General features: G+C 42.9%; 2 protein-coding genes across 5 annotated transcripts; both read right to left on the bottom strand.

The window, feature by feature from the left end:
• Positions 1 to 779: 779 nt before the first annotated feature.
• ambp (alpha-1-microglobulin/bikunin precursor) lies at positions 780 to 9,706 on the bottom strand. The gene is made up of 10 exons (XM_080743809.1): positions 9,507 to 9,706; positions 8,488 to 8,633; positions 8,241 to 8,317; positions 4,642 to 4,761; positions 3,682 to 3,783; positions 3,424 to 3,473; positions 2,576 to 2,660; positions 1,811 to 1,978; positions 1,509 to 1,679; positions 780 to 1,145 (listed from the first exon to the last, which is right to left on the bottom strand). The coding sequence occupies exons 1-10, from the start codon at positions 9,651 to 9,653 to the stop codon at positions 1,120 to 1,122; spliced, it is 1,092 nt and encodes a 363-aa protein (XP_080599935.1). The 5' UTR covers positions 9,654 to 9,706; the 3' UTR covers positions 780 to 1,119.
• Positions 9,707 to 11,304: 1,598 nt separating this feature from the next.
• ptgdsa (prostaglandin D2 synthase a) lies at positions 11,305 to 23,981 on the bottom strand. Of its 4 annotated transcripts, none has more exons than XM_080743902.1 (7): positions 23,780 to 23,981; positions 19,568 to 19,707; positions 16,952 to 17,028; positions 14,087 to 14,197; positions 12,645 to 12,746; positions 11,703 to 11,737; positions 11,305 to 11,599 (listed from the first exon to the last, which is right to left on the bottom strand). In XM_080743902.1, the coding sequence occupies exons 1-6, from the start codon at positions 23,873 to 23,875 to the stop codon at positions 11,703 to 11,705; spliced, it is 561 nt and encodes a 186-aa protein (XP_080600028.1). In that variant the 5' UTR covers positions 23,876 to 23,981; the 3' UTR covers positions 11,305 to 11,599. The 4 variants fall into 4 exon arrangements, with proteins under 4 accessions (XP_080600028.1, XP_080600029.1, XP_080600030.1 ...); XM_080743903.1 differs by having other exon boundaries at positions 11,699 to 11,734; XM_080743904.1 differs by having other exon boundaries at positions 11,703 to 11,734.
• Positions 23,982 to 26,497: the final 2,516 nt, after the last annotated feature.

The raw sequence follows: 26,497 nt of genomic DNA, 5'->3' as shown, positions 1-26,497 counted from the left end.
ACTGAAAGAGCAAAGTTCTTTCTCTCTGTCTCCCCTTTTCCCTTCTCACCTGACTCTCTCTCTCTCTCTCTCTCTCTCTCTCTCTCTCTCTCTCTCTCTCTCTCTCTCTCCCCTCCCTGTCTGATTTGCCCAATCATGCCCAAAGTTGAAGTCATTGGACCTCAGAATTTGCAAATTGAAGCAAATATCACCAAATCAATGAATGTCATCTGACAGAACGAACTACTACTACTACCACACACACACACACACACACACACACACACACACACACACACACACACACACACACACACACACACACACACACACACACACACACACACACACACACACACACACACACAGGTTTGCAATTGCTACTTTGTGGGGACATTACACATAGTCTACTATCTTTGTGGGGACATTCCATTCATTTTGAACCCTAACCCTAACCCTAACCCTTAACCTAACCCCTAAACACCTTGTGGGGACCTATTAATAAGCCCCCACAAGGTTTTTTCCTCTGATTGTACTATCTTTGTGGGGACATGAGGTCCCCACAAAGTAGTAATTCCCTGTCCACACACACACACACACACACACACACACACACACACACACACACACACACACACACACACACACACACACACACACACACACACACACACACACACACACACACACACACACACACCAATACAATACTGAGTGTTAGTTTAACTCTGAGAGTATCAAACTGAACCCGTAAGGTACTCTAGAACAAACAAAAAGGGTCCATATTCCAGTTTCATCCATTTTCTTTTCTTTTCTTGTTTTTATTATTTATTTTTCGGCAAGGACCTTTCAGCTGTGGTGCGAACAGCTGTCTCGTATCAGAATCAAACCCATTTCATTCTCCAAGTGCAAAGCATGTACATAAATGTCCAGTTGCTTTTCAACTGTTTCCCCCTGCTGTTTCTGTTTGGATATTAAGCACTTTATCCATTTCACAGAATCCCATTTCACTCATACAGTATAGTGCTGCTGTGTAAGTGTATAATTAAAATGTATAAGGCAAGAAGGCAAATATACATTATAGAGAGTCAGTGCTGAAACAGAATGACATGATGTGTTCAGATGCAGCTTCTGTCTTCATCAGCTTACTGTCAGGATCTCTTCATCTGCAAAAGGAGAATAAATCAATCAGTGTCTGTATTTATGTTTTGTGCACTTGAATGGGTGAGAGGGAATAGACTTATTGACCATGTTTAGTTTTATTTTCTCCCTCCAACAGGTGTTTTTATATAATTGTTTTGCTGACTGTTGAGGGGATTAAAAAAACAATTTAAATTATAGTTATTGTCAATTTCCATTTATACTATGTGTGAGCATAATGTCATTCACTCTAGCAATGAATATAGTCTACTTCAGGTTGAGCCTCTAGTCTAGAGCCCACCAATAATGCTTTCTCTTCTATAATTCTATTATGTCTGTGTGAGAACGATCACTTTTGCTGTTTGTTATGTCTTTCTCTATTTCACTACCTTTGACTACACCGCAGTACTCTTCGCACTCAGCCTTGCTGTAGAACTTGTTACCATTGCCCTGGCAGAAGCCCTGTTTGTAGGCCAGACACAGCCCACTGGTAGAGTCAAAGGCCCACACTGGTAGCTGGCCTTTACAGGGGAAGGCCGCCGTTGGCAGACGACACACAGCTAAAGGTAGACATGTAATGTAGGAAATAAAAAGAAGAAAGAAAGAATGATGTCAGCACATGAATATGGATTAGAATGATGTGTTTGGACAGTGTTTCCTCTCAGTAAACAAGTGATGCATCACTGCTAACCCTCAGTGCGACAGGTCTGCAGACACTCTCTCTCGGTGGCAAAGTTGTTCTGGTTGCCCAGACAGCCTCCATAGGTGAACATTTGGCAGCTCATTGAGGAAGCGTTGTAGAAGAAATGCTGCTCCATCCCAAAACATGGCCCTGCATCTGGCGCTGCCTTACAGGACTCTATGGGGAGCCAGGGGGATAAAAACAGAGAGTAGTTTCCAATAGATTTACAATTCACAATTTAGGCACAGTAGCAGACCCTTTTATCGACTTTCAAGAGCAAGATTGGAATAAGCAGAGCAAGCATGAACTCTAGTCAATGAACAGCAAAGTTTAATATTTTAACACTAAAAACATTAAAGCAATATTTTAAACCATTTAATATGAAAACGTCATATCACGATTATTGTGACAAAAGAAATCGCGATTTACGATATTATCGCGATAATCAAAATATCCCCAACATCCATTATCCTGAGGCGTTGCGACGCGTTGTGAGCTTGTAGATCTGCTATTTTTTGGCAAAGTCATTTGATAGAGAGTGAACAAAAGACTGTATCAATCACATATGTTATAAGTAACTTTTATCAATTATAGAGGGTTTAAATGGTACCGGATATGCAGCTCAGCAAATAAAAGGTGAATTGATCCCAGTGCATGACGGAGGACGATAAATTACATCTCCAAGATACGATTATCGTATAGTGTTTTTTATCACGAAAAACGATAATATCGCTTATCGTCCCATCCCTACAACAGAATGGGAGTGTCTTTCACCTGATCCTCTGAGCAGAGCTGCATCATCACCAGACCCTTCCTGCTCTGTAGCAGCCACAGATAGCACCACGTTTCTTCTGATCCTCTGAGAAGATAGAAACCACAATCACCACTACAGTCATGTCTATAAAACAAACAGAGAACAGTGGTTATAGCAACTTAGCATTGTTTACTTTCCTCCTGGTGTTGGTCCGGAGTTCTAATCCCACATTAGAGATGCTGTATAAATGCAGACATTGTCTTTCTTTTTCATATTGCAATGCTTTTTTGACTCGGCTACGTGTCAACCCGGCCTAAAATCTTGTCCTCCACAGAAATGATGATCTGTATATCGTCGTTGTCGGGTGGAAACCTTGTATGTCCAAAACCGCGAGGCGTTGTGTGCTTGTAGATCAGCTGTTTTCACTGCTTTTGTGCGATGGCCTTGTGTGATGAAGCAGTGCTTTACTTTGCGAAGATATGTACACATTTGAAACTTGGAGATAAGAGGTTTCTGCCCCGACAGTGACGATATGCTCCCAATCTTTTAAAAATAGTGGATTAAGGCCCATTCCCACTGGGCCAGATAACAGATATCTGGAGATATTTCTCCAGATATTTTTCCATGCAAAGTGGATGGTAGATACAGATAAAAAAATATTTGCCACAGATAAAAGTATCTGTGGCAAATATCTGTGGTAGACTTTTTTTTTATCTGTATCTACCATCCACTTTGCATGGAAACATATCTGGAGAAATATCTCCAGATATCTGTTATCTGGCCCAGTGGGAATGGGCCTTTATACTTATACGGTGAAATTAGTTTTGGTAAACCTGCATTTAAGATTGAAGAATATTATTGTAAATACCTGGGGTGAAGCAGTAGGTTCTGCTACCTTCCTACCTGCCACACATTCACCTGAGAACAAAAGAAAAAGAAAAACAAGCATTACAAACAAGATGTTTGATTATTAAATTATTTATTTATTTCATTTCCCCCCCTCAATTTTCCAGTCTCTCCCATTCCCATTCCAAAATCCCTCATGTAGTCCATGTGACTGCTGATGCTGGTGTGCGTGCGTGCGTGCGTGCGTGCGTGTGTAAATGTACAGTATATGTAGGCCTACCCATGTTCTGTTTAATGATGATGGCATCATCAGTAATTCCCTGCTCTCTGACCAACGTCTTGAAGTCATCCAACACAGTGTCGTTCATTTCCATAGTCCGACCTATTGGGGGAAACATTTCAGTTAAGATCTACAGTAGCCCTGGGCTCCAACAGAATGGTCTCTAACATCTTGACCTTGGCCTAAATCTTCGCCTAAGTGTATTAATACTAAAGACACACTAAATACACACTATAAGTGAGACTGTTTTTTATTTCTTTTATGTCAATGTAGGATCAACTTAGCCAATAGTAAACCATGCAGAAACCAAAAAGTTGAAGAGACAATCAGTATTATGTCAGTCACTGCATGGGCTGTGGCAGACACTTTTGCTTTTCCACTTTTTGGTTTCTGCTGAATAGCCAGTGCTTGGGGCCAGACCGGTCTGCAGGCAGGAGACACATCATAATGTGACTTGACGTGACCGGTATGGTTTACCAGGCTAGGGTAAACCACCATCTGGTAAAAAATAAAAAAGACTGAAGGCATTCTATACAATGTTTTCAATTCTTCCTAGGTTTACTTTTCAGTGTACAATTAATTAATACTGGGAATATATGTCTTGTCTGCAAGGAAGCCATTTACCATGAGAGGGAGTGGGTTGTTGGCTGATTTACCACTGTTTCAGGGTTTTCTACCACTTTTTCCATATAAATGAAAGAAAACACAGTTGTAACTTGCAAGGATCTTTAGTTACAATCATTAATTGTTTCAGTGGGCTGGGTCCATGAGCCAACTCAAGGTTGTTGGCCTATTTACCACTGTTTTAAACCAATCAGAATCCAGTATTTGAACATGTGACTAGAAAAAGTGGTAGAAGTTTATCTTAACACACATAATGATGAATGATGAGTCCCCTTAAATCCCATTGGTTCACTTTACAAACCAGTACAGGAATACAGACAGACAGAGACCACTCACTGTACAGCTTGACTATGATGGTCTTGTCCATGGATGACCTCTCTGTGCTCAGCATAATCATCAAGGCATACTCATCATAGTTAGTATGAACCACATATGAATCCACATCAACTCCAAACTCTGCAGGGAGGACAGCACCCACACATACATGACAGAATATGTGACACATAATGTAAGTTATGACATATTACTGTACCAGTAAGACGCCTAAGGGAGAAAAGCGCCATGTCTTTGACCATCTGGCCAGTGACGTATATAAGACCAGTTACCCATATATGGAGACCCCTGATACCCATATATGGAGAATCAGATCCATGTATATGGAGATATGCCGTGAGATGCCAAACATGCTTAGTTATTCGTTATGTGAAAGTCCTATGACATCTGACATCATACATACACTCCCTTTTATGCCCATATGGAGATCCCTCCCTGTCAATAGAACCAGACACACATGGGCTGTCTTGGCCATATATGGATTCTGTTAGTGTGGTATGTGGCCGATGTGGCCTCCATGTATGGGCATTCCCATATAAAGTCCTGTTAGATATGGGCTTAATATTGATGACATCATGATCTCCATATAAGGGCATAAAAGGGATTCTCTTAGTGTGGTTCCTCTCATCCCCTGACATCTCAGTGATGTCAGAGTGTCAAACCGAGCGCACTACACATAGACGTGACACAGATAGATAGATAGATAGATACCTTTATTATCCCAAGGGGGAAATTTAGTTGTCCAGTAGTAGCACAGGAGTATACAGTTATTTACAAAGTTACAGAGACGTAAGAAAGATAGATAAGAGGGAAAAAAACAAAAACAAAGACAAGAGCAGTACAGTACCAATAAGGAGAAGGTGCATCAATAGAGGGGGGCGAATAATATATAAGTATATATACATAAAGTGTCTTGCAAAAGAGACCATAGCAGTCAATGCTAGTTAGTGCAAACAAGTATCTCACTGTCATTGTTAAACAAAGCAAAAATACTCAGAAACTACCAACACTAACAACCTAATAGTGCAGTGTCAAAAATCAGTGCGAAAAAACGAAGAAACTAGGAAGCGTGTCACCGCAAGGCGCACCTGAGCACTCTTCCTGGAAGGTCCTTAGAGTTCAAAGTCAATACAGCAATTGTTCCTTAGAGGTCAAAGTCAATACAGCAATGGTTCCGTAAGTCTAAGTTAGGAAGGGAGACCTTTTCAAGCGTCCGTTATGTGTCTCGTTGTACAGCTTAAGGGCAGCCGGTACAAAAGATTTTCCTAATCTCTCACATCTCCGTACTGGGTAGGTAAAGCGGTCGTTTCCTCTCTTACTCCAGTAACTGGTGATCTCTAGATGGAGGGGGTGGGAGGAGTTCTCCAAGATGGAATCTAGCTTCTTCGCAGTGCGCACCCTGGTTACTTCCTCCACCCCCTGCAGAGAGGACCCAACGACAGAGCCAGCTTTCTTCACCAGTCTGTTTAGGTTAAACGTGTCACCTGCTCTGTTGTTGCCACCCCAGCATGTTATGCCAAAAAAGAGGACACTTGCCATGACAGACTGATAGAACATCTGTAGCATCCTATTGCACACCCCAAACGATCTCAGTCTTCTCAGGAGGAACAGCCTGCTTTTCCCCTTGCTGTGAATCGCCTGCGCGTTGTCCGACCAGTCCAGTGAACTATTCAGGTGTACTCCGAGGAATTTGTAGTTATCCACGAGCTCAACCACCTCACCGTTAATGGTGCTTGGCACCGGGGGGACTCTCTTGGAGGTGCGGAAGTCCACCACCATCTCCTTAGTCTTGCTTGCGTTGAGCTTGAGATGGTTGTCCTCGCTCCACTGCACAAAGTCCCTAACCACACCATCGTGCTCAGCCGTGTTGTCACCCGAGATCTTGCTGATCACTACGGTATCATCTGAGAACTTCTGCAGATGACAGGTCTTGGAGTTGAAGCGGAAGTCCGATGTATAGAGAGTGAACAGGAAGGGTGAGAGCACAGTTCCTTGAGGGGCCCCCGTGTTGCTCACCAGCACATCGGACCGACAGCCCTGCAGTCTCACAGACTGTGGTCTTTCTGAAAGGTAGTCTGTGATCCATGCCACAAAGCCCTTGTCCACCCCCATCAGCGTAAGCTTCTCCGCAAGCAGAGACGGTTGGATAGTGTTGAAAGCACTGGAGAAGTCAAAAAACATAATTCTGACTGTGCTGCCCAGATCTTCCAGATGGGTGAGAGACTTATGGAGCATGTAGGTGATGGCGTCATCAACCCCAATATCAGCCTGGTAGGCAAACTGAAGGGGGTCCAGGTGATCACTGACCGCCGGTCTCAGTAGGTTCAGAACCAGCCGTTCAAAGACCTTCATGACCTGTGATGTCAGGGCGACTGGTCTGTAATCATTGAGGACCGAGGGACGGGTCTTCTTAGGCACTGGGACAATGCAGGAGGACTTCCACAGCTGTGGTACCTTCCCCGTCCTCAGGGAGAGGTTGAAGAGATGCGTGAGGGGGACAGCAAGCTGCTCCGCGCAAGCCTTAAGCACCTTAGAGTTGATGTTATCAGGTCCCGCTGCTTTCTTGGTGTTGACTTTTCCGAGTTGGCGCCTCACTTGCTCGGTGGTGAGAAACAGGGTGGGTGGGGGGGGGGGGGGGGGGATGGTGCAGGGGAAGAAAGAGGGCGGCAACCAAGGTCACCGTTTGACCCAGCCACTGCTTGTTGAACATTAACAGGAGCACCGTCAAACCGATTGAAAAAACGGTTCATCTCGTTTGCCAGCTCCTCCGTGCCTGACACAGTAGAGTTGGCAGAGCCGTACCCCGTGATCTTCCTAAAACCACCCCACACTTGTCTCGTATTGTTCTCCCTCAGAGAGTTCTCCAGCTTAGCTTTGTAGTTCCCTTTTGCCTGAGCCTTGACTGTTTTAAGCTCCTCCACCACCACCCTCACGCCCTCCGAGTCACCTGCATGGAACAGATCCCTTTTTCTCTTAAGGAGGTGAATGATTTCTTTTGTCATCCACGGCTTGTTGTTAGAGAAGCAGCGAACCTTCTTAGTAGGAACACACACCTTCTCGCAGAAGCAGATATAGTCAGTGATAACCTGACAAAGGCTATCTACATCATCCCCATGTTCACTGAAAAATGATTCCCAGTCTGTCATTTCAAAATCAAATCTGAGTCTCTCCTCCGTCTCCCCCGTCCAACACTGAACCTCCCTGATGAATGGAAGCACTCTCTTCACGACAGGAAGATACGAGGGCTCCAGTTTCACCATGGAGTGATCAGAGCCACACACAGGGGGGAGAGAGACGCAACTGTATGCGTTCCTAACATTAGCATACAGGAGGTCAAGAGTATTCTCACCTCTTGTTTTGCAAGTGACATACTGGGAGAAATCAGACAGGCCCTTAGCAACATTCACCTGGTTTAAGTCCCCATTCAGCAGAATAAGGGAGCTAGGGTAGTGCGTTTGAAAACAAAAAAAAACTAAAGAGACGTTACACACAGACAAGATGTGACCGTTTTCATACTAAACTGCGACCTACGGTCGCAGAGAGAGACAGAGAGTGAGAGAGAGAGAGATAGTGTGTGTGTTTGGAGAGAGAGAGAGACGTACTAGCAACATGATAGAAGAACCGTCCTGGCGTGTTAGTCAAACCATAATCTGCTGAGGTCTGCTTACATGTTCCACCCCTACACACACACACACACACACACACACGCACGCACGCACGCACGCACGCACGCACGCATGCACGCACGCACACACACACACACACACACACAATGTCAGCAACTGTATTGTGGGGAAGTGATTGTGTGTCTGTGCTTGTGTGAATTGAGCATGTATAAAAGTAACCCACCTTGGTACAGCTCCTGTCATTTTGACAATCCCCTCTGAAGGAACCTCTTGCAGTCTCAGCATGCCAATGATTGGGTCTTTCCTCTGACGTTGCATATAGTGGGGACAGGTAGATACCACCGCCACCTCATACCACTTACCGCTGAACTAACAGGAGCATAATTACAATTACATTAAATACAATTGTAGCTGTAGTGTGTGTGTGTGTGTGTGTGTGTGTGTGTGTGTGTGTGTGTGTGCGTGCGTGCGTGCGTGCGTGCGTGCGTGCGTGCGTGCGTGCGTGCGTGCGTGCGTGCGTGCGTGCGTGCGTGCGCACGTGTGCGCGTGCCTGTGATTGACACCAGGCATAAGGGATAGAATTAGAAATAATATGAAGATATTAACGATAGCTTACATATGCATTTAGTTGCAATTTCCTACAGAATGCAATCAATTTAACTCTATAATTATGATTATAGAGTCTGGCTCTGGAGTCATCCCCCAGATGACTCCAGAGTCTTGCTGGGTAGGACACAACATGCTGGGCACAGAAGACGAGAGCCATGACATAAAATAAACATGCCAATGACGAATAAAAGTGTTATTTTGACATTAGAAAGGACACAACAATATAAAACTGAATATATAATATAAAACATTTGAAGAGTTCAACAACACAGAGAGGCCAAAACCTTTATGCCTGTGACCCAAAAGAGAATTAGACATTTGCCATTGGTTATTTTTTTTCACTATTTCTTAAATAATCCTTTTTTTCTAATTATGGAATTTCTTTGAAAATGTTTTTATAACAATTAAAAACATAATGTACGAAAAACTAAAAAATTAAGGGACCCTAAAAAATGTGGCCCACAAATTGGTCCCGACCCAGTGTTTGGGAACCAGTGATCTAAAAACCTATTTTATTATTAGAGTAGCCTACTAACATGACAGATCGTGATATGAGTGGTAGAAACTATGGAAGAGTAGCCTACTAACATGACATGAGTGGGAGAAAGGGCTATAGTGTAATGTGCCACTCACCCTGCTCAGATCAAAGTTCTCCTGTGTGGGGTAGAGTGGTTCTGGGAGGACAGGGACCCCCTGGAGGGACCAGATCCACCCCAGAACCAGAACCAGCAGAGAAACCAGGTTCACCTCTCTATGCATTCTGTGACTGTCTGCTCTCATAGGAGACTGGAGGTGTTTATCACCTCTGGTTTAACTGGTTTCTGACCCTGACTATGGGATGAGTTGACATACAGTAGTCTACAATGTGGGTGAATGTGTGTTTAATATGCTACTCAATGGAAAAAACAAACAATAAATGAACAAAGGTCTATTTAACTGTGTGTGTGTGTGTGTGTGTGTGTGTGTGTGTGTGTGTGTGTGTGTGTGTGTGTGTGTGTGTGTGTGTGTGTGTGTGTGTGTGTGTGTGTGTGTGTGTGTGTGTGTATGTACATACTGTGTTGGACTTCAGAGTTTGAACAAAGAACTAATCAATGCTTATCAGAAAAAGCCAAAACAGCTAACCAAAGCTACCTGGACATCCACAGAGGATGACGTCATCTCTCCGGTTATTGCTGAATTCGAAGTGTGCAAAATGTTTCTGTGAGTGTGAGTTAACACATATTGGTCAGGTGATTCTCCAGGGATTCTTCCAGGGACCCTCGTGGTTCCTCGAGGGGGTTCCAAATGGAGCCTTACGGGTCTGACTGAAACTCTGAGAGTTATATGGGAGTCCTTGAAATTAAACATTTGAGAACCTTCTGCTATCTGAGGAGGCTGAGGTTGTGGCAGCAACCGTCGTTAAAGGTGTTGAAAATAAATCCTTTGGTAAGATTTAAAAAAGTGTAAGCAAAAAAACTCCCAGCTGTATTTCATAAATAAAATGTGAAAATCAAAATGTTTTATTTTATTTATTTTCTATTTTGCTTTGTCGCAGACACTCAATGCTGTGGAGAGTGTGGGTGCCAGGGCAGATGCATAGGATGCTGAAGCACCACGCCATTGCCATCCATCGTCTCACGGTCTCACGATGTTGTTTGTAATTCCATCTCAGGTGAACCATGGCATTTACTATAGAGTGGAGGGCATATGGGCTCCCTTGCGTTAACTGTCAGTAGTACCTAAAGGAAATGAATGCAGCCAATCAGCCTGTGAAGTGTCAGGAAAGACTTTGTTAGGAGCACGGCCCACGTAAGGATGACAGAAGTTGGTTGATCAGACCAGGGTCACATGGGTTAACTGGCTGTCCATCAAAGAGGTCATTGGAAACAGCTGGTCAACAGCTTAGTGATAAAATGCAAACACATTACTGTATGGAAATGGCCACTGTGACAGACATACTTCACCAGTACTCCGAGGAAGGGCGAGGAAGCTAAAGTTTGATATGTGACGCTGCAGAGAAGAGAGAACCAGGTTAGTAGTACCCTCAATTTTCTTTGTTTTGTACCTTTTTCTGCCTTTATTGATAGGGGATAGTAGGGATAGACAGGATATAGGAGAGAGATGGGTAGTGACACGCAGCAAAGGTCGTCTGGATCGGGATTCGAACCCACAACCCATGGCGAGGCTGGCAGCCAGCAGCACTGCTATGGTATCAACCAACACCCTCACTGTCAGTGAATACTAGTGGGAAATACCATTTTGTTTATGGCAGTTCGTTCGTGTGTGTACAGTTTCCCTTGGTTGCGTAAGCTTTGGATACAATGAATGCCTGGGTGATAAGATGGCCACTGAGCTCCCAAAAGTCATAAAAATGCAATTACAGGTGGTTTGAGATTTTCTTTAACTTTTTGGCATTTGGCTGTAATGAAGAACACTTAAACATCAAGAGCTGTATGATGTAAACACTCTTTATTTATTCATGCCAATAACGGTGAGTTAGATATTTGCCATAGAATGTGACAGGAATTTAATATTATATAATGGCAATGATGACACATGTGCTGAAAATCTGATGGCAACAAAGTTCATCTCAATAATAAACAATATAGTCAATGAATGTCTGTTTATATATATATATATACTCCAACAAGAACATAATCCCTATATCACATTGTTGTTCTTGGAAAATTGGAAGGAAATGCTGGAGTAGCAGTTCAACACCTGGTGGTGTCTTCATCTTCAATGAGCTGGAATTACAGAAACAAAAGTTGATTATATGCAGAACAGGACATTTCAAGAAGCAAATCACAAGTTTTCAGATAAGCTTGAAAAACCTAGAAACAGACCAACTTAGCGTCCAGATCCTGTCGGCGGGCAGTTCTCTGCTGGAGAATGAAAAAGAGAAACCAATATGAATTAGGAATGCCAATTAATCAACCCTATGTTAAAAATGATCAATGCATGTGTGCATATTAGTGTGTGTGTGTGTGTGTGTGTGTGTGTGTGTGTGTGTGTGTGTGTGTGTGTGTGTGTGTGTGTGTGTGTGTGTGTGTGTGTGTGTGTGTGTGTGTGTGTGTGTGTGTGTGTGTGTGTGTGTGTGTGTGTGTGTGTGTGTGTGTGTGTGTGTGTGTGTGTGTGTGTGTGTGTGTGTGTGTGCGTGCGTGCGTGCGTGCGTGCGTGCGTGTGTGCGTGTGTTTTGAGTCACGTTTTGAGTCACTTCCACACCAAATCCCTGAAATCTGTGTGAACGCACGTATCCCATTCATTTCCAATGGGGGCTTGCATCACAATCTGTCTAGTCTAGTGCGATACGGCAAAGTTTGTGCTGATGTCCCGTATCTGACATGACTGACAAGGACAGATCTAATTTGAATAAAGTCCATCTCAACCAACTTTATTCAGATCTTGTCCGTCCGTGAGCCCTGTGAAGCCAATGAAAGCAGCACTGCTCTGTGTATAAGTGTGGCTGTGGGAAATGACAGGGAAGTGATCCAACAGAGTGACTGTCAAACAACAACAGCCATTGCGGACTGGAGGTGGACAGAATTGCATTCTGTGCGATTAGACTGAGTGTCCACGGATTTGGACGAAGTTGGTTGAGATAAACTTTATACAAATTAGAGCAGTCCTTGTCAGACCATCAGAAACGGCACATCAGCCGTATCGTACTAGACGGACTGTCACGCATGCCCCCATTGGAAACAAATGGGATACTTGCGATCACACGGATTTCACGTAGTCTGTGTGAAAGATGCTTACAGTAACAGCATACATGTATTTCCCCCTGCTTACCTGCGTGAGGTGGAGTGAGAATAGATTCAGGTGGGAAACCCCTGGACCTGGCAAAGTCTCTGAACTTCTGAATGATCTCCGGTCTAAGAGAACGAGAACGACCTGTGGAGACACAGACAGACTGTAGACAGACAGTATGTAGAGCAGGGGTCTTCAACGTTTTCAGGCCAAGGACCCCTCAGTTGAGAGAGAGAGATGAAGCAGGGACCCCCACAACCTGTTCATAGATTCCATATAGTTTAATCGTTTGATAGCACAATCATCAGTGTATTTTGGATGTCAATTTGTGTTTTCAGATATTTAACCACTTGTCAAAACTAAATAAGCTTGACCTTTCACTCTGTACTTAGTCTGCTCTTTTTTCCCCTCTTCACCAAAGCTCTTTGCCGAAAATAGACGATCTACAAGCTCTACAAGGCGCTGTGAGCTTGTATAGACAGGTTTCTGGTCCACGTTACACTGATAAAACTAGATGCGTGCGCAGGGTCGGTACCAAAATTAGCCAATGAAACCAGCGCTCCCCAAAACAACAGGTTTGGGGATTGGACGGAATTGATTACATGATACAGTCAGCTGTGCATTTAGTCTCAATGTTTGTAAACAAGAAACCCGTCTATATCTGCTATTTTTGGCTAAAGTTCTCAGAATATTGACACTAGGGTTCAAGTGGTTCATATAAAAAAGGAGAAAAAACAAGTTTCTATAACTCAAAGATTTAGAGGACCCCTTGTAGTAACTCTGAGGACCCCCTAGGGGTCCTGGACCCCCTGTTGAAGACCCCTGATGTAGAGAGAGACAAAGCCAGGGACAAACATGTCCACACACAAACGTGTGAACATATAGATTGATAAATCATATACCCAACTAGGTTTTGTAAATTGTATATTTACATTTGTAAATATAGCCTAGAGTAAACAAATATGGACTGTTTCACAAAATAATTCAAAATAGTACTGATGCGATGCATGACGAAACAGGAAAGTATGTTTAGTTGAAGACATCGGAAAAGAGAAAAATAAAAATAAAAAGTAGGTTACGTTTTACTTAAATTAGCCTACTATATTTGTTATTGGAACTTTATACCCCTGTATTGCTTTTTATTTACCACTCTAGATTGTGGGTCATGGAACCCAAGGCATGCATTAAGCCATTGGTTTTCAAAGTGGAGTTCGGGACCCCAGAGGTCCTTGAGAAGGTTCCATGGGGTCCCCAGCAAAATGGATGTAGCACCAAAATCAGTTTAACCACTTTAACCCGATAAACATCATCTATTTTCTTTTTAATTTTGAAAATATGTGAAAGTCTTAGTTTGAATATTTTCGAAAACATTTTAACAACACAAATCATGCATAGGAGTCTCTGGTACAAAATATGCGTGCGTGCGTGCGTGCGTGCGTGCGTGCGTGCGTGCGTGCGTGCGTGTGTGTCTATGTGTCTCTCACCATACAGAGCCACCTGTGTGTACTCTCTCTCAAACTTCTTGTGTTTGAGGACCATGGCGTATTCAGTGTAGTTTGTCTCCACCACTGTGATGTCCTTCGTCATGCTATGACCTGAGAGGGCACAACAGAAGACCTTAAATAAATGAATAAATAAGTGGAAATGGGAATAGATCTATATTCAAGTTCAGTCAACAGAAAATTACACAACCTTACCAGAACCTGCATCATTTGAACCTGTGTCATTTTAACATAGGCACACAAAAACATAATAAAATAAGGAAACGATACGGATCCACAAAGAAACGGCATGGCTCCAATGTAGATGTTGGACTTCATGTGACCAGTCTGTGACTGTGTCATTAGTATGTGAACGGTCACAGCTTGTCTGTCTGTCTGTATGTACTGTATGTATCTCTGTCTATAACATCTGACACTGTGGTTCTATGGGTTTGTCATTCTGACATCATATTCTGGCTTCACTGTAAAGTCACACTAACAGAATCCCTTTTATGCCCATTGCACATATATGGAGTTCCCTGATGTCATCAATATTAAGCCCATATCTAACAGAACTTCATATGGGAATGCCACATACCACACTAACGGATCTTCATATACAGTATGGGCATAAAAGGGTATGATGTCAGATTTCATAGACATAATAGGACTTTCACATAACGAATAACTGAGTAATCATGTTTGGGCTCTCACAGCATATCTCCATATACAGTACATGGATCTCCATACTGTATATGGGTACCAGCCAGGGGTCTCCATACATGGGTAACTGGTCCGATATACATCACTGGCCAGATGGCCAAGACATTGCGCAGCGCATGTCGCCCTGAGGTGTCTTACTAGTATAATATAATATGACTGATGTCACAGACACGGTTATAAGTGATCTATGACATTTTCTATGACACATGTCTGTCTTCACATTTGGGCAAGGTTTCCGCACAATCACAGTCCCTCTTGTATAATTCAAGTAAATAGTAAATATTTTAAAAAGTAAAAACATGCATGGCAGCATGTTATAGGCAGCAGATTACAGCAAATCCAGTCATAATGGGGAATAGGTGTCAATATTCCTCTCCTCCAGACTAATCTCTCAGCACCACTGCCCCAAACATGTAGTGTTGTTGTTGGTAGGAATTCATGGGTTCAATTTGTAGTCCTACAGCGGCCATGTTGAGGACCAACACAGGTGTTTCACTTGTCTGATTGGCATATAATTAATGTTCTACATCAATCAGAACACCTGTGTTGGTCCTCAATATGGCCGCTGTAGGACTACAAATTGAACCCATGAATACACAAAGACGTACCCGGGAGGATGTGGACTAAGAAAAGGGAGGAGCCAAACCTTGTTCCTGTTTCCACACATAAAAGGAGGTGGTGCCCCCAGAGTTAAACTCAAAGGTCTTTTTTCCCCTTGTTTTACCAAATGGGTTCCCAGATTGCCTCCAAAACAAACACTATGTGTTAAAGTACCGTATAACAGCTGCCTCCTCTGTGACACGTTCTCTGATATCATGCCATGGTTTGATATTTGGTGTCTGACTGGGTCTAAAAAGATTTCTGAGATAGGATGAGTGCATCATGAAGCAAGTCCCAGGAGTGGCCTATCTCTGTTGCCCTCTACTGGCCGTTCCCGGTATTACTTCTTCTATTGCCTCAAATTCATATTACAGTGTGTACAAGCAGGGCAGGAATTTCAGGGAGGCCATGAAGTCCATGGCCTTCGTTGCCCCTCAGTTTGGCCTTGTGCCCCTCCAAAAAATGTCATGCCCTCAGGCCACAGTGGCCTTAATGCCCCAGCCCAGCTGACTGTACTACTTTCTCCACTGTCTGTCTTGATAATATGTAGACAACAATGTCTTTATTGTCATGTAGACACCAGTGTCTTGTTGAGTCCCCATTTTTTAAACCAATCCAGTATCTTTGATTTGTGGAGGGCTGAGCATCAGATTGTAAATACCCATTTATTTATTTATTCACAGCAGATATTCTACATATCACTATTTTGGAAACTTTTGAAAGTATAAAGTTACTTCCGAGCAGAGTAGGGCAAACCTAGGTTCCGGGAACCTTATCTGAATCAATCAATACGGCACAGTTCGTGGGTAGTCAAAAAGAGCAATAGGTTTGTCCCTCTTTCACTGCTGTATAGTCTATTGCACATTTTGTGAAGGGGAGGGGAGAGCCGAGTTGTTGTTTTTTGATGCACAGCAGTATAATTGTCCTTATTTGTCAGCAATGGCTATACCTATTGCACAATGGACCTTTCATGTCAGAATTTCAAACATTAAAAAACACTACATACAAGATTTTTTGTCTATGTTATAGTGATGCATGCATGTGCTTCATCCTAATTTGAATGCTATAGTTAGACTTGAACCACTTTAACCGTTATTTTAAGCTTTAACTATGAAAAAACAGATATACAAGCTCACAGCGAGCTTGTAGATCTGCTATTTTTGAAAGATCTTTAACATTTGTGGAAGTCTTTGAATATTTTGTCCCGATTCTATAAATGTCTTCTAAATCCTTCTTCAAAATCAGTGGTTCTCAAACTTTTTCATGTCAAGGACCCCCAAAATGACCTGTATTTGGCCGCGGACCCCCCATCTCAAAATATGTTGTTCCAGGGACCCCCCAGAAGCAGACATTTGAGTTACAAATGTTCGCTTTTAACACACACACACACACACACACACACACACACACACACACACACACACACACACACACACACACACACACACACACACACACACACACACACACACACAGACAGGTAGACAGGTAGACAGGTAGACAGGCAGACAGACAGACACTACAGAAACCTTCTAAGAGACTTACGTGTGCTTAAGTAGGTGAACTGGCCGGCCTTGTTGGTCCTCTCATATCTGTACAGCTGGCTTACACAACCTGTGGGTCTATAGACCATATAAGGATACACAGTGTCAATGTTTACTTTATCCTGACTAAATAAAGGGTTCGCTATGCTTGGCTGTACACCGGTGTCACCGATGAAAATAGAAGATCTACAAGCTTGTATATCTGCTATTTTGCACGATACTGGCACACTGCTAAGCATAAATAACCCTTAATGCTGCTCTTTCACTGTATTCCCTCCTTTATTACACACACACACACACACACACACACACACACACACACACACACACACACACACACACACACACACACACACACACACACACACACACACACACACACACACCCACACACACACAAATGTACAATCTGTAGGGAATTTCACTTTTTAGCATTTGCCTCCACACTATGCACAAATAATAATGCATGCCATGGGACATCTACTAAACTACATTTCATGCTTACAAAGGTCATATTTACCGTACACTCTGTATTTGTACATTATTGAGCAATAATAGCCCTATATTACTACATTATTGTGCAATGGGTGCGGAACTCTTATTTAGTGCTTCTACCTGTACTGATACGCGTCACGTTTTACCATTTACAAAGCGCATAGAATAAGACGACAGCTGTTGCCTCAGAGTTCTCCAATCTCCATATATGCCCATAGCAGTCGGATCGGCGGTGCTACCTGTATGTATGGTGTGAGGGCCGCGTAGCGACCCAAACTCTAGATGTGAGGATGCGGCCCGAACCTCTAGTCTAATACAACTACTACAACTTAATACAAACCTATTCAACATCAAACTCCACGTTAGACACACTTCCCTGCTTCTCATGATTGACGACTGATAGTATACTTCTAAAAATGTTGACCTTTATTTTCAGATTAGATAGATCCTAAGGGAAATTCAAAGCAACATCACAGTTAGCCCTGAAACATGTTGTACTCATATCTCACGACCGCCATGGATTGACCTCAGCCTGGTGTTGAGCAGTTTAGCCAATTTGCCACATACGTCTACACAAACATTCAGATTTCAAAAATAAAGTGCTTACTGAAGGCTCAGGGATGTCACAATATGGTACCTCAAGCAGAATTGTCCGTATTGTTTAATAAGAAGCATTTTAATCCTACTACGAGCAGTCTGACAAAATCTGACTCATGATTGGAGTTGGATGTTGAATGGGCTTGTAATTAAATAGGTTTGCTCAAATGACAATCATCATCAAAGATCTAAATATTGTAAGCAACCCAAACACTGAATGAGGTGCACACAAAAGACTGCGATGCCACAGTCCGGATTAGCTAACACCAACTCAATTCAATTCCTGAATATCAGGGTCTTGAGCTGTGCAGTGTTGTTAGCTACCCTGTCGCGCCGCAGTGTGTCTACATCGGTGGTGCACCTCTTTCCCTCCCTGGCTGTGCTATAAAGTGAAATTAGCCTTGAATTGTACATTACAGTCATATAAATGCTTCCATAGATCATTGGTTCTCTAAGTGGGGTCTGGGGACCCCCAGGGGTCCTTGAGGGAGTTCCAGGGGGTCCCCAGCTAAATTACAGTAAGGAACCAAATGGACCCTTATGGGTATGTACCGTAACTCAGTGGAGTGTACAAATGGAACATTTGGCTTAGTTAAATTAACATTGATTTTACAATATAAATTGGGGTCTCGGAGATAGAAATGCCATTAAATGGGGGTCCATAGCCTAATGCATGTCATTAGGCATGTCATTCAGGTCCTTGAAATTAAAAATGGTTTCGAATCACTGCTAGAGTTGTAAAAATCATCTCTTATGGGGGTCCCTGACATATCTTTTCAAATGCGGGATTGCGGGTCTGCGGGCTAATAAGTGTAAATTTGGTGGTCCTTAACTCATTTCCCGTGATCCCCGTCGAAACCGGAGATTTCCCGCTGTACCACTCTGCGATGCCCGTAGATCCCGGAAATGTAATTAGCTTTAATCATTATGAAACAATTAAAAGTATGATCGCAGTATAGCCGTTTCGGAGTCTTAGGCCCGCCTCCTAACTGTATCCGGACGTTTTTTTCTGTTCTGACCGAGACCGGATCTACTTTTCTGTATCCTCTCAAAGGCCCAATCGTAGCTTCCGTCCCATAAGTTTGCATTGTAAACAGAGGAAGGAGCTGGACGGTCATATCATCGTCTTTTTTCACGCGTTTTTTTATTTATTTGATAGCTGTTTGATTCTTGTGCCCGCCTGGCATATGATCCGCGTACATATCGTCTGCTATGTGCGCGAACGTGTCCACATGTTCCCATAGCGCACAGCTGGCCGAATACACCAGGATACTGCCTGGCAACGGATTTGTCTATTCTGGATTTCTTTTTATTCGAAAGCTGTCATCTTGTCTACCGGTCTACTACATGAGTCGCGCACAGATCATGCACTATGCGTGCACGTGCCCATGTTAAAAGGTAAGGACAATTTGGCAGGAAAACAGTTCAGCCTATGTTTAAAATAGCAGCATATGAGTTAATATGAAAAAGTTTGAGAACTACTGCCATAGATGACACGCGCACACACGCACACACACAAACTCACGTAAGGTCCCACATGGTGAGGTTGACATTGCCGTTTGCCTGTGGTGTTATCATGCCCATGGAGATCCTCAGTTTGTCTCTGTAGGGAACAAATGCTGCAGAGTCATAGGCCAGGCCAATGCGGAACCACCTGCCTGCAAACTGGACACACAAAATACACACCAATAATGTACATCAGCACAAAACACACGCACAGAAATGCTCAAATGCATGAAAATGAGAACAAATGAATCTTCAGATTCCGACTGAAGATTCATTCGAGAGTGAAGACGTCAGGTGGAAACCTTGTATTTTCAAACCTTCCTTTTTTGTTATTATTTTAAAAATGATTTAAAATAGTGAGGCTTGTAGATCTGTTATTTTCACTACTTTTATGCAACACTCTTGTATGATGAAGTAGGGCTTTAAAACATACACATTTGAAACCTGGAGATACAAGGTTTATGCCCGACAGTGACGATTTGTAACTCACTCATACAGGTACTGTATGTGCAGACAGTGAAATGTTGGTGTGAAGCTCAGCAGACAGCAGTGCTAACAATAGCCTAGTTCTGTACGTACAGTCGACCGGTATGTGACGGTATGTCACTGTTTTGAGTTCAAGATTCCTATGGCCTGGTGAAAGAAAGGTTCCCTGAGCCTGCTAGATCAGACCCCGATGCTCTGGTACCATTTGCCAGACAGTAGAAGAGTGAACATTTAATTCAGAGCGACTTACAATAAGCAAGGTAATACATCAGTATTACAAGCCCCCAGCCTGTCCCTTTCCTGACAATATAATGATGGGACGTCATAGATCTATCGGATGTGATGTCATATGGGTCTACAGTATCTTCATCATCATTGTCAGCACCACTCACTTCGGTTCACTTATTTTTATAATGACCCCATGATGTCAGAGCTCGCTTCCTCTCTGTTAGGCCATCTCATCATTGACTGTAAGCTGTTTGACTGTGGTGTCATCAGAAACCTTTTAATGGAGTTTGAGCTGTGTGGCCACAGTCGTCAGTGAACAGAAAGTACAGGAGGGGGGTGCGGGCACACCGCCCTTGCCTGGCGGTGCCAGCCTCTATCACTCACTTCGTTTTGGGGGTGGTGTTGTGTGTGGTCTGGTTTATTAACCAAGCAAAACACCGCCTGGCCTGGGGTGCCCCAGGGATAAGAGAGGAGAGAGTGGAGGAGGAGGTGCTTGTGCCAATCCGCACATCCTTTTGAGTACTACATTTCTGAACTTGGTGATAAATGGTACATTTATATAGCACCTTTATCCAAAGCGCTTTACAGAGATTGTGCATTACATTCACCCATTGACACACACATTCATACACCAATGGCGGAGGAAACCATGCAAGGCACCAACCTGCTCACTGGGAGAAACTAGGGGTTCAGAGTCTTGCTCAAGGACTCTTCGACGCTAACTCTGGGGGAGTCGGAATCGAACAGGGAACCCTTCGGGACCCCTCCGTGTTCTAAGACGGAAACTCTACCCCAACCCCTGAACCAAATGGACCCTTATGGGTCCATTTGGTTTCATTTTACACTCTCAAGAGTTAGGACAACTTTAGTTTTTTACAACAAGGGTTCATATTTTAGATTGTAATTAGAGAAAAGAAAAAGTGAGTGCTAAAATGTTTTCATTTGCTTTGTTCTATTGTTTTATCGCGTTTGTTGTGCTAAAATGAATGAAATACAAATTCCATCACACAATTTCGCAACGAAAAACGCAGCAGTGTGCAACCAGCTTCACAACCGGTTTGTTTTGTGGGCTAACGCTATACAATGGACGTTAATTAAGCGGCGGGGGAAAGTGTTATAGGAGGACGATATTGACCAGAACGTCATATTTTATTCGCATTTATAGTCTGACCCGTTTCCATTCACACATGCGCATTTAGTTTATTCGATAAAGCCTCAAAATCCACCTCCTCCAAGCGGATCATTTTTTTTGCGGATAATGAAATTTTATTCGCATTTTGAAGTGTTTCCATAAAAAGATTTTGTGAATAAGCCGTTAATGCGCAAAAAGTAGCTTTATGGAAACGCCACTAGTGTGACAGGCAGTGAGGAGGTGATGTGCTTTGACTAGTCACTCAAAGCTCTTCATGATTACTGCTGGTAGTGCAACATGATGGTAATCATTCAGGCAGAGATCAAGCTTTTGTTGCTTTTGGACAGGGAACATTGTGGTCTTTTGTGGTATTGTGACTCAGCTTTGTCCCCATACCGAATGTTCATTACACTTCATAGAGTAATAAATCCAAATATAGCTACAATTTCTTTTAGCTACACAATCCGGGCCTTCCATTTGTTATTGATGACCTGTTTATTTTTGGGGCTTAAATAACAGAAATGCAGCCATTTCACTGACCTCAAAACACACACCCAGACAGGCACGCACACACGCGCACAAAAAAACACTACACTAGTTAAAATTTGCATTTGAACAAAATAGAAACCTTTAAAATAACCTTTAAATGTGTTATCTTGCCAACCACACTGACCCATAGCTGGCTTCTCTTTCTTTGGAGAAGCCAGCTGGTTGTGTTTATGTGCCAAGAGTGATATTTTAAGACCCCTTTCCTCGAATGGAATCACTTTCTTGCCCATGGAGCACAAGCAACATACAAAGATCATTAACAATATTTAGGAGGTTATACAACCCAAAGTTCTACCAATGTTTTACATCATTTTAACCTCATCATGTTCTGTCACTGTCCACGTTTTGTTTTGTTTTACACTCCCTTATACGTTTTACAAACGTTTTCAACTCTGAAGAAATCACCTCCCACAACGTGCAGTATAGCAGATCATGTGGGAGGAACAGTTCCCAGAAGAAATTAAGTAGTTTTAATCATTTTTATAGAAGGCCTCCGTGTTGTTGTTGAAACAAAATAGTTTGTTTTGGATTGATTAGCTATTAAAGCCACTCCCAGCTGCTACCTGGTCAGGGTTAGCCCTGGCCACCCAAAAACTCACTCACTCACTCACACGCACGCACGCACGCACGCACGCACGCACGCACGCACGCACGCACGCACGCACGCACGCACGCACACACACACACACACACACACACACACACACACACACGTGCCTGTGTGTTATATAAGTGTACTTAAATACAGCCATTTCACTTTCCCCACAACACACACACACACACACACACACACACACACACACACACACACACACACACACACACACACACACACACACACACACACACACACACACACATACACACACACACATACACACGCGCGCGCACACACGCACACACACACGCACATACACTCACACAAAAACAAGCTACAGTATCTCCTCTCTCTCACATATACACACAGACACAAACAAGCTCTATCTCCTATACTGAACTCTTTCTCCCTCTCTCTCTCTCTCTCTCTTTCTCTCTCTCTCTCTCTCTCTCTCTCTCTCTCTGTCTTTCTCTCTCTCTCTCTCTCTCTCTCTCTCTCACACACACACACACACACACACACACACACACACACACACACACACACACACACACACACACACACACACACACACACACACATGCTCACATGCATGCTCACACGCACACACAGCCACATCAGAACACAGCGTTCCCTCAGAGAAGGGGTCAGCTTCTACACAGTCAATAGTGCGGAGGACAGGGGAGACGTTAGTGGCGTCAGTTCAGCAAAAGCTAAGGTATGGCAACATGACTGGTGTTTCTTTCACTAGTACTCATTGTTACTAAGGTATGGCAACATGACTGGTGTCTTTCTTGACACCAGTCATGTTGCCATACCTTAGTAAAAGGCACAATGAATCTATTTTAAAATGGCAGCTGCCAAGGTATGGCAGCTGCCATACCTTGCCATACCCAATTGACACCTCTGGGAGACACACAACATGGAACTGGCAGAATGACAGCTCTGTCAAACAAGACACTCTCACACTGTCTATAATACTGTGTATCACACATTACAGTAGGATCTTGTGTTGAGTACTAGCGAAAGAAACATATCATGATTACAAAACTTCAGTAAAGCTACAGTATAAGGTATATGTTAAACTGGATGGCTGTTTTACATTACTGTTTAAACATGGTTAAACTTAAGTATGTTACTGAATACATGCAGTGTGTGTGTGTGTGTGTGTGTGTGTGTGTGTGTGTGTGTGTGTGTGTGTGTGTGTGTGTGTGTGTGTGTGTGTGTCTGTCTCCTACCCTCTGTAGACTGAAGTCTTTCTGGGGCTGTACATCTGCATGCACCGCTGTCACATACAGCGTCACCATGACAACGGTGACCACGGAGATCCTCATGTTTGCTTGGAGAAGAGACAAATGAGAGGGCCGGAAAGGAGGAGAGAGAGAATGTGTTGAACCTTAAACTGAACCGTAATGAGGTGAAAAGACAGGTATGGAGTGGCAATGCCCAGCTTGTTTCTTTTTTTTCTTCTTCTTTTTTTCATGACCCACCCACCTGATGCCTAGCCAATCATCTCTGAGGACCTGAGGACACAGAAGTCAACTGTTGACGATAGAGTGGAGATGTGTGACAGAGCAAAAGTCTTGCAAAACAACGTTGGCTACTCTCACACAGCTAGATAAATGAAGGTCTAGCTGGCTGATCTGAACTTTGCTAAGCTTACGCAGAAAAATCTTTAAGGTATGTCTAAATTTGAAAATTAACTCATGGATATGTTTCATGGATATGTTTTTAGCTTTTGTCGCATTCCTATAAGCCAATAATTTGAGGAGACTCTTTGTGTCTCCAAAGGGAAACAAAGCAGGCTCTTTGTGTCTCCATAGGGAACCACTGCTGGAAATGATTGGCTAAGGAATGCGACAAAAACTAAAAGAATATCGATGAATTCAAGTCCCCATGGGGTGAGTAATTGATAAAAAAAGAACCGAACAATGCCTTTAAATGCACCCTGGGGATGTTACTGTACATTCTATCAAGATTAGGTCTGTGCAAAAAATCGATTTACTATATTATCGTGATGTTAATGCTGGCGATTCAATTAATCGATTTTCAAAGTTCAGAATCGATTTTCCCGATTTTATTTATTTATAATAATAAAAAAAAAGTACAGGTCCTAAAGGAACAGTTTTAGGTCATGAGGATGTCATGTTATGGCTAAAGCTTGCACAGTGCTGTAGGCCTGCAGCACAGCTATTTAATTTTTATTTTTTTTATGACTGTTGTGTTCTGTGTTTTCTGGCATCTTGACCAGGAACATGTTGTTGTAATGTTGTACCACTGGCACTTTGGCTGAAATAAATGTCAGAAAGATTGACTGACTTTATTTGGCTGCATTGATTTGAAGTATATGATTCAACTTTTAATGTTTTATATTGTTTAGAATTGTTTTAAAATGTTTCAATATAAAAAAGATGTAATTTTTGGGGAAAAATCGCAATAATCGTGATTCGAATCGCAAATCGCACGAAAACGCAATAATCGTGATATAATCGAATCGTCACCCTATGAATCGAAATCGAATCGAATCGGGAGGTAAGTGAATCGTCACAGGCCTAATCAAGATGGCATTTCAGTATGCTATACAGTTGATACTGGGGGTTCAAATAAATAAAATAAAGAACTGGATGCCAATAAAAAGCCTCAAACATACTGTACAAAAAAGATGCAAACAAAAAACTCACTCTGCTGATGTAAATGATATTGATATATGATACATTTTATGTTGCAGCTTTATAGTAGTATAACCAGTCAGACGGTACACACACAATACACATTATGTGCACACAGAGAGTTTATTTTGGACTCTGGACAAACGTGGGGCATGATTAGGACATACTGAACTCTCTCCTGCATCCTATTCAGCATCTGAATGCAGAGGTTAAACTAGTGCAACTAGCAACCAGCTGCCTACAACATGGAACTAGGAACCGATACATTTTTTTCTGAACGACTGCGTCCTTTGTCAGTTAATCGGTTCATACATCTAAAAGAAGACATATCACAGGTTGTTGTCATGGCAAATATTGGACTTTTACTTGTTGATCTACACAATATCTAGGTTCCATGATCTCTACACCAACTGTTGTTGGTAGCCAGTTTGTCTCTCCTTTAATGAGGAGATGGGGGGGACCAAACCCCACCTGACACCCCTGGCCCTGACACCTCTTTTGTGCTTACTTCATCAGCATTGAATGAATGAAGCCATGCCACACCTATTGTTTGTTGGCCATGGGACCCCTGGGTTTAGCTTGAGAGAAGGGTATAAAGACACTAAGCCCCATTCACATTGGCCAGATCCCGGGCCCGATCAGACCTCGGGCTGAATTTTATGACCTCCCCGGGAAAATCGTGAGTTCGGCCCCGGACTCGGTCTTGGGTTTGAACGGGACCCCGACACGATTGGATTATGTTAATGGACTTTTTATGACCTCGGAAGGGCCTCCGAGAATATCTGATATTTCACTTGCACAGCGGGATATTTCGGCCACGACTTCAAGAAAGAGAATCGTTGTCATTTGAAATGATCACCGATCAGCCCCCGGCCACGAGTTCTGATCTTATACAATATCGCATTTCGTCTGGGTGGGCCCTAAGACATTGATATGAGAGGGACTTCTCAATACATATTTAAACGTAGCCTACAGGTTCTTGGTTTCACCCAGAGTGACTTGAGATGAGAGAGTCAGATATTTCCGTGTCTGCGGACAGCATCAATGCTGATTGGCCGCTTCTTCCCTCGATTCCTTGAGTGCGCCTTGGTGGAAAGCCTGTGCCATTTCCTCCGAGGAGGCAAAACTGATGGATTTTTTTCAAATTGGCAGGGAAGGGACACAGTCCCCCTGATGCTCCGCGGTGTATGGCATCAAATTACCAACGTTTTTTTGTAATTTCCCTTTAAAAGGGGATTTCAATTCACATAGGCCTATAAAATATTACATATACATACTCTTTCAATG

Source organism: Nannobrachium achirus (assembly GCF_963921795.1).
Source record: "Nannobrachium achirus genome assembly, chromosome: 15".
NCBI lineage: Eukaryota > Metazoa > Chordata > Actinopteri > Myctophiformes > Myctophidae > Nannobrachium > Nannobrachium achirus.
This window is presented reverse-complemented; position numbering and strand designations above follow the sequence as displayed.

Bases quoted from the DNA above. Each gene is read 5' to 3' on its own strand.
- ambp (XM_080743809.1), bottom strand. From the start codon at position 9,653: ATGAGAGCAGACAGTCACAGAATGCATAGAGAGGTGAACCTGGTTTCT. The intron at 1,979-2,575 runs GTGAAAGACACT...GGCTCCCCATAG, and splicing joins AGCTCTGCTCAGAGGATCAG to AGTCCTGTAAGGCAGCGCCA. The intron at 1,680-1,810 runs GTTAGCAGTGAT...GTCTACCTTTAG, and splicing joins GCAGACCTGTCGCACTGAGG to CTGTGTGTCGTCTGCCAACG.
- ptgdsa (XM_080743902.1), bottom strand. From the start codon at position 23,875: ATGAGGATCTCCGTGGTCACCGTTGTCATGGTGACGCTGTATGTGACA. The intron at 19,708-23,779 runs GTAGGAGACAGA...TTGTGTGTCCAG, and splicing joins AAGACTTCAGTCTACAGAGG to TTTGCAGGCAGGTGGTTCCG. The intron at 11,738-12,644 runs GTAAGCAGGGGG...TTCATTCTCCAG, and splicing joins TCTCACTCCACCTCACGCAG to CAGAGAACTGCCCGCCGACA.